Here is a 14,392-nt window from a genome sequence, read left to right as displayed (position 1 = left end):
GGAAACAGGAATAATACTTGCCTCCCAGTATTAGTTAGTTAGTAAAGAGTCATTCCTTCTTTATATTTTAAAATATTTAAGCCAACTAAACTGTTGATGCAAGATTTGCTTTTACATATACAGTGCATCTTTTAATAGTTGTTTGAAATGATAAATTGAGTATTCTTTCAGTATGACTTCTCAGCAAAACTCAGACTTTGTGCATATTAAAGTAGAATAAGCAAAAAAAGGGAACAAAGCAAAATTTGACATCGCAGCCAAAATTGAACATCAGTCTGAAACTGAACAGAATCAAGATAGGCTTGATCTGTCTTAGAACAGGTAATTTGTAGCATTTATGTCAAGCTGAAAGTGGATTTTTAGGGTCTGTGAGTCATAAAGCAGTACAATTCCTGCAAGATGAGGCAGACTTAAATTTTGTACTCCAGCTGAATGTCCAAGGAGATCTGGTAGAGATTGCTTTGGTAATGGCATTTGATCCTACAAACCTGTCTGGAGGTTAGATCACAAAAATCCATTTTTTGCAATCTCTAATTTCATTGTAGATTATCAGAAATGTAATTCGATTACAGAACACATGATGACAGCCACTAACATTTCCTTAAGAGATAATGTAGACAAAGATGCAAGTTGAGAGATCTGTAAGAAACAAAGTGAGCACTTACTAGTCTTTCAACATGAGCAGTGAATTTTCACTGTGCTAAGAAAAAACATTTTTTGAGGTTTTCACTTGGTAAGGTAGTTGCATGACCCATGAATGGAATTTCAGTGCGTTTTGCATTTCTCTTGTTAAAAGGTAGAGACCATCATTGGTGGTACGGGGGGGAAAAACGTGTAGACGTTATGCTGGTATAAAATGTTTAAATGCCTTTTAAATTGTTATTAATTCTGATTGCTCTTCAGCAATGAAACACTTTTTAAGGACACTGCAAAGATGAAGTGGATTCACAAAGTTTGAAGTTATCCATGCAGTTCAGATAAAATCAGGCATACATTTTACTAGGCCAAAAGAAAAGGCCACCAACCATACTGGAATCCAGTAGCTGTACTGTTAGTACAGTGTCTCTTTAGTTTCTTGGTTTGGAATTAAATCTCATATCCTCTTCCCTCCCAGGAACAATCAGCAGCTACAGAAGAGTAAATCTTTCCTGCATTTGTTTTGCTAGTGTTTGAAAAGGAGAGCTGTCCTGAGCTTTGGCTCAGCTCCAGATCCCTATGTCACATCTTGTTCTCAAAAGCTGGCTTGTCACAAGATGCTTTTGTTCAGAAGATCCTGCAGGTCCCTTCTGTACTGTTGAGAGGTGCTCCTGCTGACTTGAAGCATTTCTGTACGAGTTCCCAACTGCATCTCCTCATTCAGTACAGCTGGTTACTGGTGCTGCAGTGAAAACTAAATTGCCTCGGTTTTGCTGTTGCTTCTGAGTCCCTGCCTCTCTTCCTGGCTTTCCATTAGAGCTATGTGTTGTTTCCATTCTGTTGACGCTTTAGTAAGATGTTGGAGGAATAGGTGAGAAGTACTTTTGGCTTAAAAAAAGAAAGTATTGTAGCACAGTTTTTCAAAACATGCATTAAAATGTCCTGCCCTTCCTCTCCTCAAGCTTAAACCTTCCTAGTCCCCTGAACTAGCTATATATGCTGTTACTACAGTGTGTAGTGCCAGTACTGCTCCTCCTTTGTGTTTGGTCTTAGATAATGGCTCCACTTGACAGGTCATGGATAACTGTAACCCGCAATGCTGCTGTAGGAACCCCAGTACTGACTACAGGAACACGAGGGAAGGCGATCTTCGACTGCATAGCTGGAGGAAAAAGATACTTCTCCTAGTAGCAGCCCTATTAGCACTGCTACCTTTCTTGAAGCTTTCAAATTTTCTTGAGGGAAAACAGTAGAAATCTTCCTTACAAAGATGAAAGTAGTGCAAGATAAAGAGCAAGTGTAGAATTTCAAAGCCGGGTTTTAAAGTGAAGTCAGTGTAGTCAGGTCTTACAGGGGAGTTGAGTGAATGAAGTAGTTACGCGTTCACTACATCGAAGACCTAAACCATCTCACTTAGCTCCTTGCCATTAGTTAAGTGAGTTTACAGGCCCTGGTTCATTTCTTCTGTTGGTGCGTACTGTGCTCTGCCTTGGTCAGTGAGGCATACGAGCTGGCCGCAGTGCGCTTTGGCCTCAGCGGCGCCCGCATTCCCGGGAGCGCTCCCAGGAAGAGGGGCAGGCCCGGGCAGCGCGGTGTTCAAACCGCTCCCTCCCGACACCCCCCGCGCCGGGCCCGCCCCGCCGCTCATTGGCTCTGCCGCGGGCACTGCTGGCTTCCTATTGGCGGGGTGCCGCGGTGCCCCGCCCCCAACTGCGGGCGGCTTCGCTCGGGGCACTGCTGTGGGCTCAGGCTTCGCGCGGTACGTACCCGCCATGGCGCTGCTGCTGCTGCAGCTTCTCCGGCGGCTGCTGCGCTGCCTCGGCTGGCCGCGCCACCAGGTGAGACCCGCGGCGGCTGCCTCCACCCCAAGAGCCGCTCGGGCGAGCGTCTCTCCTGCAGCCGCCTGGCTCGGCGGGAAGGGAGGGAGAGAGGGAGGGCGGCTTCAGCGGTGGTGGGGCGGCTTCAGCGCTGCCCGCACGTGGGGAGGCGTGGGGGCACTACCCTGACACAGCCGCTCGAGCGGCTCTCTTTGCGCTGAAGTGAGCTTAGGAAAGTCAGCGGTGTTGGCTGCTCGTGCTTTGCTGTTTGAAACACAAGGCTGCGTCCCCCTTCCTAAGCAGCAGTTAATCCCGCGTGTTCAGAGGCCGGGAAGGTGCGGCAGGGGAAGCTGAAGAGGCCCTGGTGCTATGCCAGGGGCTCCTGTTGCAGCGTGGGGTGGAGGGCAGCTCCTCGGTGGGGGCTGTCAGCAGCGAGGCGCAGCTGCGGCTTGTGCTTCTGAGACAGTCCTGCCGCTGTTCGTGGGAAGCTACCGAGTGTGTCTGCAGGAGTGCTGATTCGGCTGAGGTGCCCTGTTTACTTTCTGGTTCCCTTGTTCGAAACTGTTGATTTTTTGGACAGGCCGTGTTTTTTGAAACTCAGGTGTTTGGCAGCAGTATCAGTCGTACCCTCGGAACATGCCTTCCTTCGGCAGTCTCATCAGGAAGGCATTTCCAGCAGTTATATGCTGTCATAAGGAAGTATCAGGCCAAGGTATGTTAAGTTTATTTCACTTCTTTGCTAATTGTTTTCTCCCAAGACTTATACAGGTATATGCAGTAATTAAATGGGCACTTTTGACACCATCTGAAGATACTGGCCTTTGTGCGTCTTTAAAATATTCTGTATTTTGGCAGTGTTTTAGACACTGTCTGTCGTACCAGTGTAGGTATGGTGGATTTGGGCTTTATGCTTGAGAAGAACATTGAAAAGTTAGGTTCGCCAAACTGCATTCTATTTAATTGCTTGTAACATGGAATAATTAAATAACTTTGGTTAGAGTGAGATTAAGAACTGAGGGCTTTCATTCTGCTTGTCAGTTTCAAAGGTTTTCTGATTTTTAGGTCACATCTCTTTGCCAAAAAAAGGAATATGGACCTACTCGAAGTATTGTCCGTAGACTGGGGACAATTCTTTCCTTGGAGCCCTACCCCAGACCCTATTTTCAAGTAAGCAATTTATTGTCATATGTATACTTCATCTGTTTGTATTTTCTTGTTTCTTAATTGGATGATAACTTTCCTCTTCTTTTTAGCTTGTGTAGTTGTGTGGTGCATCCCTTACACTCATTGTTTTCAACTTCATTATAACACTGTTTAAAAATTCCTGTTTGCTGAGGCAAAACCTTTAATATATGCTGAATCCAGTTTCCCTTCATAACTTTTTTTTTGGCATTGTTCATTTTTAGTTTGTTCAAGACCAAAGTCCATTGGGTTGTGATGAGCAAAATGTGGCTCCATCACTTGCTGATGTCCTGTGGGTGGCAAATGATGAAGGACAAGCGTGTACTAGACTTAGGTCAGTAAAAGTGTAAAAAGGAATAATAGAAATAACTTTTACCTTCTCTATGGTGTGTGATTTTGTGTTTTTTTTCCTTTATTCCTAATATTTTCTGGAAACCTTTTGGGGTTGGGGGTGGAACGGTCAACTTACCTGAAGATTATGACTGTGTAAAGCATTCTTTTCTGAAATAATTCTGAAATTGAGTCTCCTCTTTCTTCTTCGTATTAGTATGTCAGGTGCATTACTGATACTTTAGATGATACATAATATTTAGGGAGGGAGCTGGTTGTTGTACTATTTCATAAGATTATTCCTATCTTTTGCCTTTTAGTTTACAACCTGTTTGATAAACTTTATGAATGGGGAAACAAGAAAAAAAAATTTAAATCTCTCCTTTTGGCTTTGATTTTTAGAGTGCGATGTGTAAGCCTTGATGATTACTTTGATGGAAAAACAAACATGATTATGTTAAAATTTTAAAAACATTTTGAATGTAGTTTATATACATGTTCCTAGCTCTTATGGAGGACTGAAGGAAAAGAATTGTCCAAGAATTTGCAGACACAAATAGTATACAAGTTTTGTCTTGGTTTTTTTTTTTCCCCTCACTGGAGAAGAAATAGTTGTCTTGCTGTTCCTCTAAAAAGCTGTTCAAAATCAGAGGATGAGTTAGAGCCAGAAGCAAAATTAAAATGTGCACACTTGTATTGTCTTGTACTGCATCTCTATGGGACAGTGTAATTCTGCTTCATGTTGGCATTTGTTTGTCTGTGATCTTTGTGCTGCTTACCAGTAGTGAAAATACAAGAAATTGATGAATTGAAATGACACACTTTTCTTTGGAGAAGTTGGATACAGTGTGTTTTATCTTATGTTTCCTGAGGCATTCTTGTTAAATTACTAAAGTTTGTTTGTAACAGCTGTAAAATAGCAGAAAAACAAGAACATTGTTGAAAGAACAAAAAAATCCTGACCTGTTTTGTCCTGCTCATGCTTTTCTTTTGCTGGCCAGATTCACAGAACTGTGACAGTTCATTCTTTGTTGTTTCTATTCTTTGCTCCTCCTCCTCTTCTGGCTGTTTTTCAAGAACAACTATTCTAATTGGTATCTTCCCATTCTGAAGCAGTATTTATAGCAAGGGGGTTTTGGCAGATCAGAGAGCAGTGTTTCAGGTCCGATTTGAGGTAAAAGGATATTTAAAATAAGGGAAAAGGCCTGAGCTTTTTTTTCAATCAAAGCTTAGGGCATTTTAAATTACTCGGGTAAATTTAGTTTCTTTCTGGTAGTTTGATTTTATACTTACATTTTAAGTTTATTTCTGCTGGCACAGACTTGAAACAATTTTTAAAATTAAAACCTGAGACTTATAGCACAATTTTCTAAAGCTTTGTTTGATTATAGTAGCTTACAGGTGGTGAGATTCTTCTTCTGTAAGTCTGTATCAAACCTTATTATTTTCAAGTACAATCTTCTGAAAGACTGTAACTGCTGCTTGCAGCGTTCATGTTAAGAGTTTGAGAAATGACTAAAACTTCTGAAGTCTAATTAGGAGATCATTATTTATTGACTCTCCTGCCTTTCATATTCATGTGGCAAGAAGGGAGAGACACCTTACAGTCAGTCTAATAATTATTGAATAATGTAGTCCTACTGTATGACTTTATGATGTTTAATTATCCTTGAGTGAATTGTCTGACTAATTCTTACGATGACTTTGCAAGGATCTGCATTGTACTTGAGTAAAGGGAGATTTGAAATATTTTAGAAGTTATGAGTAGTTATAAGTGTAGTTTCTTTAAATAGTTGGAAAAGTTAGGTCTTGCTGAATGATGGTAACTTACTTGAACAGCCCAAGTAATTTTGAGATTTCCATTGTTGGTTGAGCCTTTTGAAACTGTATCTTTCTTTGCTTTGTAGGACTGAATTGAGAAGAAAAGAAAAAAGTACAGCTCCTCCTGACCTGCATCCATGTCTGGATTCAATACAGAGTATTCCAAAAAACATTGCACAAAAAGACGTTGTTGATCAAGCAGCACTCCAGAAAATTTCTGCACTTGAAGATGAACTGACCTTTCTTCGTGCTCAGATTGCTGCAATTGTTTCAGCGCAGACCTTGGGAAGCATTCCCTCAAGTAAGCCCTTCTTGGTTTGAAGCAACCGTTTCTTTCTTTGGTTTAGAGTCTACCATGTCTGATATTGGTAGAGTACATGTTTAACTTTTCTAACTCAAGATACACCTACTAAATTTACTGAATATAATATTTTTTTTTTATTTTTGCCATCTGGTGCACTTTCACTTTTCTGTTTTGTGGTCTGTTTGCCAAGTTCAAATGCAATTGATCCTAAGTACAGTAAATTCACGAATACAAGCCGCACTGAATATAAGCCGCATCACTGGGTGTTGGCAAACATTTTGGTTTTTGTCCATAGATAAGCCGCACCCGAATATAAGCCGCTTTGTCGTTCGCAGCGAGGACCCGCGTGCAATTAGTAACAGAACCGCGGCAGGGCGGGGTTTACTGGCTGAGCTAAGGCTGTGCAGGCTCGGCCCGCTAGGGGCCGCTGACGGGGCCGGGTGGCCCAGCCCGGTGCTGCCGCTCGGGGCCGGCTGCCGCTGCCACTGGGCTCGGTCACCCCGGGTCGGCGCTGCCCCGCGGTGGCAGGCAGGGACGGAGCTTCCCCCGCTCCTGCGGCGGCGGGCGGGGACGGAGCTTTCCCGCGCCCGTGGCGCCGGCGGCGGGCAGGGACGGAGTTTCCCCGCTCCTGCCGCGGCGGCGGCGGGCGGGGACAAAGCACCCCGTCGGCTCCCCGGGCCACAGCAATGGCGGCGCGCGCTTCCCCCCCCTCCCTGGGCCGCAGCAATGGCGGCGCGGGCTTCCCCCCCCCTTCCCGGGCCGCAGCAATGGCGGCGCGGGCTTCCCCTCCCCCCTCCCCGGGCCGCGGTAGGGGCGGCCCGGGTCCCCCCTCTCCTCCCCGGGCCGCAGCAATGGCGGCGCCGGGCCCCCCCCCGTCTCTCCCCTGGGCTGTGGCAGAGGAGGAAAGACAGCTCTCCCGCCTCTCTCCCCGCCCCCCGTGCTGCCTACAGGGAGCCAGGCTCCACCCGCGGTGCAACAGAGTAGCGATTTGTAACAATCGCAAAATGCCGACTTTGCAGCTGCTCGGCTCAGCACTCTGGCAGGCACTTCTGAGGTTGTATTAGCCGCTCCTGATTATTAGCCGCATTTCCGGTTTAGGAGCAAAATCTTAGTCAAATTGGTGCGGCTTGTATTCGTGAAATTACTGTACTCTTTATTCTCATTTCCATGTTGGTGAAGGAGCTTAGTAACATCATTATCTATAGTCTACTAATAACTGTTTTAAAAAGTTACAGGCTATTAATTGTCCCTTCAGGGTTTTGCACTGTTTCTAACAAATTATCAAAGTAATGGGTAGAAAAAGTATTTTCAGTCAGTCGGGTTGGGGCTATAACAAAAACAAATGTTACAAACAGATGTGTCCTAGGTAGCTGGTCTCCAATATGCACTTCTGTCTTGTGACCTCTTTTTTTTCCTGATAAGTTTTGAGTCTCAAATGTCTTACTTGTAGACCAGTTTACCCGGTTGGTGAAATACTTGGACTGGTGTGAGGTACTTACTTTTGTGTGGCATTGTGATGCACTTCTGTGATTCAGCTGTTCTGTTGGGTCTTGTCTGTCTCTTCTCCATTGCACTCAGTATTGTAATCTCTTTTACACGTTTTGGTTATCTTTTGCTTCATGTAGGTTATTGTAACCTCTAGACCATTGATTACCATGTACAGTCTGCTTTGCTGATTTATCTAGTGCCTAGATTGAAGACATGAGAAAATCGGAGCAGCACAAGACACCTCATATTCATTACTTCATGTATTGTGAATATGTGGGTTTGAAGTAAGGTTCTTTGTTTTAAGTTTAGTTCTTCTGTGTTGGAATGTGCAAGGTGTCCAAGAAAGCGCTTTCAGAGTGTAGTCTTACCTTAAAACTGATTTATCCTAGATGTTAATGTATGTTGTTGTTTTTCTTCTCTAACTGTGTGCAGAAACCTTTAAAACACTCAACACTCCAGATGGATTTTACCCACTGCCAGCCGTGACTTCTACGCCATTGTCCGTCTCACACACTCACTTTGTAATTCCCTCGCCTCCTCCACTTCCTTCTGGTGCACCATCTGGTGTTGATGCTAGTAATTCTGCACTGGAACTTATCAAACAACGCAGAGCTACAAGGAACAGTGTTGCAACTGCATCTGACAGTATGCATCACCAGAGGACAAAGAACATTCCCAGTATGATGGATGTTTTGAAAGACCTAAACAAAGTTCAGTTGCGAGCTGTTGAGAGGTAGGTTGGATTGGATGTGCATCTCAGCAAGCCAAGGCTACCTAAGCATCAACAGCACTTCAGTAGCACCAGGGAACACCAGTCATTTGGTGTTGTCAGTGTGCATTATTAGGTACAAATCATCAGCCCAGAGACAGCACTTTGCTAACAGAACTATGAACACCTCTAGATTTTTCCACCCCTCCAAGATATCTCGTGTTTAAAAAGTCTTATGATTTATTGTTGTGGACTAGTCACTAGCTTCCACAGTTATGAGAAACTTTGGGGTGAAGTGCCGTGTTGATTTCTGAATTTAAATGAACTTAAAATGAATAAAATTTAAATTAAATTGTCTACACGATAATTATGAAATACCTTAGTGGAACATTGCCATTAATATACTTTATTATAAGTTATAAATGATTTGGTGTAAAACTGCAATCTCGCTGCTTTTTTTTTTTTTTTTTTTTTGGCTTGTTCTTTGCAATAGTTCAACACTTTGTGTTGATTTTCTGCCAGTTTTCTTCATGGAATAGCATCAAGTTGTCTTTTCAGCCTAAGAATGTGACTGTCAAGCTGTTGGGTATAATTGTATCAGTTGTAGTTGATGAATTGCTTTAAAGTTACAATGGCATTACTTGTGTCATCAGGGATTTATAGAATGGGGTGTTTACAGAAGTTGTGTCTCTAGATTTTGGATTAGTCAGCACAGGATTAGGGTTAGAAGACAATAACTTGTTGTTGTTATTCATAGGTCTCCTGGAGGCACTCCTCTTTCTAGACCCACAAAGACACAAAGTTCAGATTGGGATCCAGTTGCTCTACTGACTCATGCTCTAAAGCAGAAATTTGCACATAAAAATGATGATGAAGATGATTCTCTGGACAAAGAAAATAATTCTTTTGATAGCTCTCCATTTTCTAGTCCTGAGATGCCAGTGGTATGTTTTTATATAAGAATGTGTTCTTATTCTTCTTGAACTGACTGCTGTTTTCATGGAAGTTGCAGAGTTTTCGCAAGCCTAGAACTTCTCTACAATCTTTTTCACCATCAGCCCAAGTAGTTACTTTCTTTGAAGTATAATTAAAGCAGAAGATCTCAAATTAATTTGGGTGGATTTAGACTGGTAAATGCTTCTGGATGTGCAAAGAAAAAAAATTTAGAAGACTGATTTTAAAAATTCAGCTCATAGTTGATTGAACTGTGAACCTTAGCTTGATGGTACCTGGCAGTTCTCCATGCATGGAAACTGTGTATTTAAATAGTTATTGACAAACTTTTCAAATAAGGATGTTAGGAACGTACAGGAAGGTCTGACAAATATACCCTAATTGTTCAGAAATGTAAATAAATACATAGTCTGTAATGTGTTCCTTTGAATGCAAGTTCCACACAGTTTGAATCTTTAACCAAAATGAGTTGTGATTCTGTTGTAAAGCCCATGAAGAATGCAGTTTTTCCTAGGAACAAAGAAGTGATAGACAGAGCCATTGGACTAAGGTGATTCTGAGCATCAGTTTCGGCATAGCCTGTGCTGGCTACCTCAGCATTTACAGTCCAGCAGTGCTGTTGTTTGGTTAGGTATTGGGCATTTCCACAAACCTCAGAACTGCTCAAATGAGATGGATAGTAATAGATGGCACTAATTTAAACTGTGTCTATGCTGTCTCTTTATTGTAAGAGTGAGATAAAAGATTCAGGCTGTGGCATTTGTTGCCCTAATGGAGGAAGATAGTAATGCTGAACATACAATGGAAATCCAGATATTCTTCGATATTCGTTGGAAGCTGCTCTTACGTGTGGCTAGCCATGTGACTGGAAACTTGAGAAAAACTAATGTGCATTCCTCTTTCTATCTATAATGATTTGGTTTTTTTTTTTTTTTAATTGCCACAAGGATTTTCCAAGCTAAATGTAGCATATATTTTACGGAGTGCAGTGTGTCAACAGTTCTGGTGCAGTCTTAATAAATTTCTTTGATTTTTTTTTTTTTTCCCCCCACCAAAAGGAAAATTAAAATTTCTTAAAAATAACTATACTGGTATTTTGGATGCTGCAGACTATTGCACTGCTCAACTGATATACCTGATTCTAGATACAAAGATGAAAAACAGCTCCTGGAACAACTTGTATATGGAATAACTTTTGTTTCAGGATCTGACAACTGTATTATAAAGTCCTGGAAGGGACACTGCTTAAGGCCAGCATGTTCAGGAGTAGATAAAAAAAAGATAGAATTTTTCTGGTTAAAGCAGAGTAATCTTACGAGTTTGTAACCAAGCCTCTAACTGTTGACTGTTAAGTGTTTTGAAGAGTAAATGTGCTTAAACCAGTTGCACAGACTTAGTATTTTATTCTTTCCATGTTGAGAGAAGTGCAACAACTCTTCCAAAATGTTTTTCTTGTAAACATCTAATTCAGTTTCTTGGATATAGTTTCAACTTTGTCTCTACTCCTCAGGTTGGACGCTGCATTCTGAAACCAAATGCAAAACCCAACCTTACAAGAACTGATGGAGTTAAGCAGGTACCAGCATGGAAAGGGAGAGCTCGTGTTTAGTGGAGACTTCCAAGGAAAGTTAAGTGTGTATAAGTGGTGGGTCCACTTTGAAACTGCTGTAAGGTGCTGTAACGTGTTCTAGAGCATACCCTTCCTATGCTGTTGAAGTTTTGCATGAGTGTTGCATGGTTTGTAAAATTACCTCTTCCTTCTCTTTGATTTCCCAGTAGCCAAACTTGTGAACATGATGCTTTTACAACAAGCACAGAACTGAGAGAAGGCTTCCATTGTTGTGGAGCAGTGTCTTTGGAACCTGGGAAATTAAAGAAAGCAGTATGTGTGTGTGGGGAAAACAAAGATCTATTGCTGTGATGGCTGAGGTATATGCTGTTTGCACTCCAGTGTAAATAACAAAGAAGTGTAAACGTTTTGTTAGTGTGATAAAACTACTGTATATAATGTTAATACTTTTTCATGAGAGTGGCATAGTTGCCTTGGTTTTCTTTGCAGTTTGCTGATGCAACTCATTCCATGTGCAAACAGTTTTCTAATTTATTTTGGGTCAGGAGATGAACTTTCATGTTTGTGGAACTTTGAACTCTAAGTAGACTACTGGTCATCTATTCAATGCCTGTAATATGAGGGAGTTGTGTTCTGAGGAAAAAAAGACCTTGCAGAGAGATCTGCTTGCATACAGTCTAAATTTCATATGTAAGTAAATACTAATTCCTGTCTTGACATGTGCATCTGAACTCTGTTTTGTTCCCAAGAGCTTATAAAATAAAATTCTCTTTGTATTGTATGTGTGTGTGGTAGTGGCCTTTTGTGTTGCAGACTCTTCTGTATCTTAAGAACTGATCATATTAGACAAGTTCTTAAATTGCATTTTGTAAAACTGATTAAAGAACAGCTTGTATTTTTTCCTACTACAGTAATTAATGAAGCCACTTATTTACAAATTTATTATGGTCCACTGCTTAGGAGCTGCTTTCACCTAATCTAACAATCCAGATCTATAACACCTAACTCCTGTCAGACTGTTAAATGGGTTCCTTATATCCCATGTGTCTTCTGTTTCCCTGCCCAGTTACACAGAGTAGACTGACGGCTACTGCATCGCTCTTACTTCAGAATCTTATTTGTACAGTTGTAAGAAATTAGTATGCAAATACCATACTTGCGTTTTTGTTGTTAAAATTATCTTTTGACTAAAACTGGAACTTAAGTGATTTGAAATATTATGCTTCTAAAGTTAAATCTTCTAGGTGTCTGTTTCTTCTGAATTTAGTAAAATTATTGAACTTTATTATATTCTCCCATTCCTTTATTGATCCGTAACAGTTTGGCCTTCACTTTCTTCCAAAATAAGCATTTGTTGCTTTCTTTACCTAAGCTTGATAATTGCTATGAAATCTTATTGAATATCCAGCTCAGCCCCATAATTTTACCCTCTTCCGTCACAGCTCCTCATTGTCTTTTATCTGCTGCTCTGGTCTCTGCTGTACAAGAGCAGCAGGGAGGGACAGTGAAGGAAGTCCATGTGGTGCCCGCTGAAGAGGACATGAAGGCAGGTGAACCCCAGTGAGCATGAGGGCTTTGAATTGGCTCCCTCTTGCTCAGGATCTGTGCAGTGAGGTGGAGTAAGTCATCTAGTTGATATCAGCGTTCCTAGATCCAGGGCATTTCAGGTATTGGGGCCCTGCTGTTGTGACTGACAAGCAGGAGGGAGTTGCTTCTTTGAGAGACTGAATTGTATGCAAAGCGATAGGCTAGTCACTCTCTGCTACATCAGTTGCTTTGTGTGACCAAGTTTCTTCTCTTCATGAAGAACTGTTATTTTTGACTCCTTTTGCAATTTTTCTGTTCTCCCCAGGATTCATTATTTAACTGCAAGTGTGGTCAACAGGAGCAGTTTACGGTGAGAATGTTGACTTTGGAAGTGTCTTTTCATTTTAAAAGGGACTTCTGAGAAACTTCTCAGTACCTCAACACAATCTAGTGTCAGAAGCATCTGTAAATTTTAGTGAGTTATGTCACCCTTCTGGTTGTTGGATACCATCTGATTTTTGTAATTTTGATGTGAATTGTGCAGTGATGTAATTTATAGCTGATCCGCTTCCTTAGGGAAAAGAATAAGTTATGGACCATGTGATTTTTTCCCCCCCCACCTACACATGTTACAAGAACAGATTCTTTGTTTCATACGGTTCCAGATGTAAAAAAGTCTACGGGTGGCATCTGGTAACATCTGACAGTTTTTAATACTAAGAAGTTGGAAAGCTTAGCAAAAGTTAGTAATGAAAAGTTTTATCACTCATTGCAGAGATTTTTCTCCCTTTTCAGAACTGATGGAAACGTGGCTTTGTCATCTTATTTTCTTTGACTAAAACTTCTGCATCAACAACTGGGAAGCAACTTTAGGTTCTCTGAAGTTTCTGTGCCCATCTAGAATCAATTCCATGTCGTGCCTACAAATGCCTTTGTTAACATAAGGTCCCTAACTGAATTGCTCAGTCACAGCCCAACTCAAACAGTTGTGCTACTGATCTGGGAGAGGAGGAGGAGACTCAGGAACACGAGTGCTCTATTGGTTTGCTGACAGGATCTTGTGAAAGGTTGTGCTTTCTTATCACTTGAAGAAGTCTGAAAAACTTACTCTCCTACCACTCCCAGTGAATTACTGGGCAGGATATCTTCCATCAGGAGGTGCTGGATTGGTCACTGGAATGAAAGTTGGTTTTGTTTTTCTACTCGAAAGACTTAAAGAGTATGTGTATTATATCCAATTTTCCAGCTGATAAAATTGAAATAAGTAAATGTTTCAAATGTTTTGAGTAAAAGGGCTAGAAGGGAATTATTTATAATGCGGTCCTTTAAAAATATTTTTACAGATTTTAGGAAATTCTAAAAGATTTGAGTTCTCTATCAGTGAGCTTCCCATTACAAAGAGACTAATGAATACAATTACCTGACAATTACTGTCAGAATGTCACTGCTGACATATTCCTGTAATATATCAGACCTGTCCACATACTCACTACTTGTGAGGGACAATTAATATATAATTTAATATATATTCATATTGTATTAATATATATTTAATCTATATACACTATGTATGTGTAAGTACAGAGTTTTTGGATAAAGGCAGAGCAGAGAGTATGCAACGCTATTCACTGCCCTCAATCAATCTTGCTAGGAATTAATTACATTGTTCTTTAGTCCCACCTAAATAGTAAAATTGTGTATAGGGTTCTTGCAAAAGCCAAACTGACAAAGGAACCTGCTAAGCAAGTTAGCCTTGAATTACTGATCAGATGCCTTGGGGAAAGGAAGTTCTACATCAAGACTATTGAAACAACTGATGTACCAGTGTTAAGCAAGGTCTGTGGCCAGATTTCACTTCCACTTAATGTAATGTGTTTGCCAGTGATTGGCAGATATTTGTCATCCTGATTCCTCTACCAGGTTCTCAGATCCCTATATGATTTACCAATACATTTTTCATAGTGACACTGACTTCAGCTACATCTGTATTACCTTTTAGGTTTATCTGAATAATCAGTTAATTGCGCACGATATTTTAAGGCATTGTTGCATAT

The 14,392-nt window shown here is 41.2% G+C and overlaps 1 protein-coding gene across 2 annotated transcripts; it reads left to right on the top strand.

Annotated features, from left to right (window-relative positions):
• The first annotated feature begins 2,357 nt into the window (after window positions 1-2,357).
• Window positions 2,358-11,592, top strand: MTFR2 (mitochondrial fission regulator 2). Of its 2 annotated transcripts, none has more exons than XM_033055974.2 (8): window positions 2,358-2,474; window positions 3,055-3,165; window positions 3,516-3,620; window positions 3,860-3,969; window positions 5,873-6,087; window positions 8,011-8,311; window positions 9,045-9,231; window positions 10,752-11,592. In XM_033055974.2, exons 1-8 carry the CDS (start codon window positions 2,409-2,411, stop codon window positions 10,848-10,850), a joined length of 1,194 nt encoding a protein of 397 aa, XP_032911865.1. In that variant the 5' UTR covers window positions 2,358-2,408; the 3' UTR covers window positions 10,851-11,592. The 2 variants fall into 2 exon arrangements, with proteins under 2 accessions (XP_032911865.1, XP_032911864.1); XM_033055973.2 differs by having other exon boundaries at window positions 3,034-3,165.
• The last annotated feature ends 2,800 nt before the right edge of the window (window positions 11,593-14,392 follow it).

Source organism: Catharus ustulatus, chromosome 3 (assembly GCF_009819885.2).
Source record: "Catharus ustulatus isolate bCatUst1 chromosome 3, bCatUst1.pri.v2, whole genome shotgun sequence".
Taxonomy (NCBI): Eukaryota; Metazoa; Chordata; class Aves; order Passeriformes; family Turdidae; genus Catharus; species Catharus ustulatus.
This window is presented reverse-complemented; position numbering and strand designations above follow the sequence as displayed.

Coding starts and splice junctions, on each gene's coding strand:
- MTFR2 (XM_033055973.2), top strand. CDS start 2,409: ATGGCGCTGCTGCTGCTGCAGCTTCTCCGGCGGCTGCTGCGCTGCCTC. Junction 3,166..3,515: donor TAAGGAAGTATCAGGCCAAG/GTATGTTAAGTT, acceptor TCTGATTTTTAG/GTCACATCTCTTTGCCAAAA. Junction 3,621..3,859: donor ACCCCAGACCCTATTTTCAA/GTAAGCAATTTA, acceptor GTTCATTTTTAG/TTTGTTCAAGACCAAAGTCC.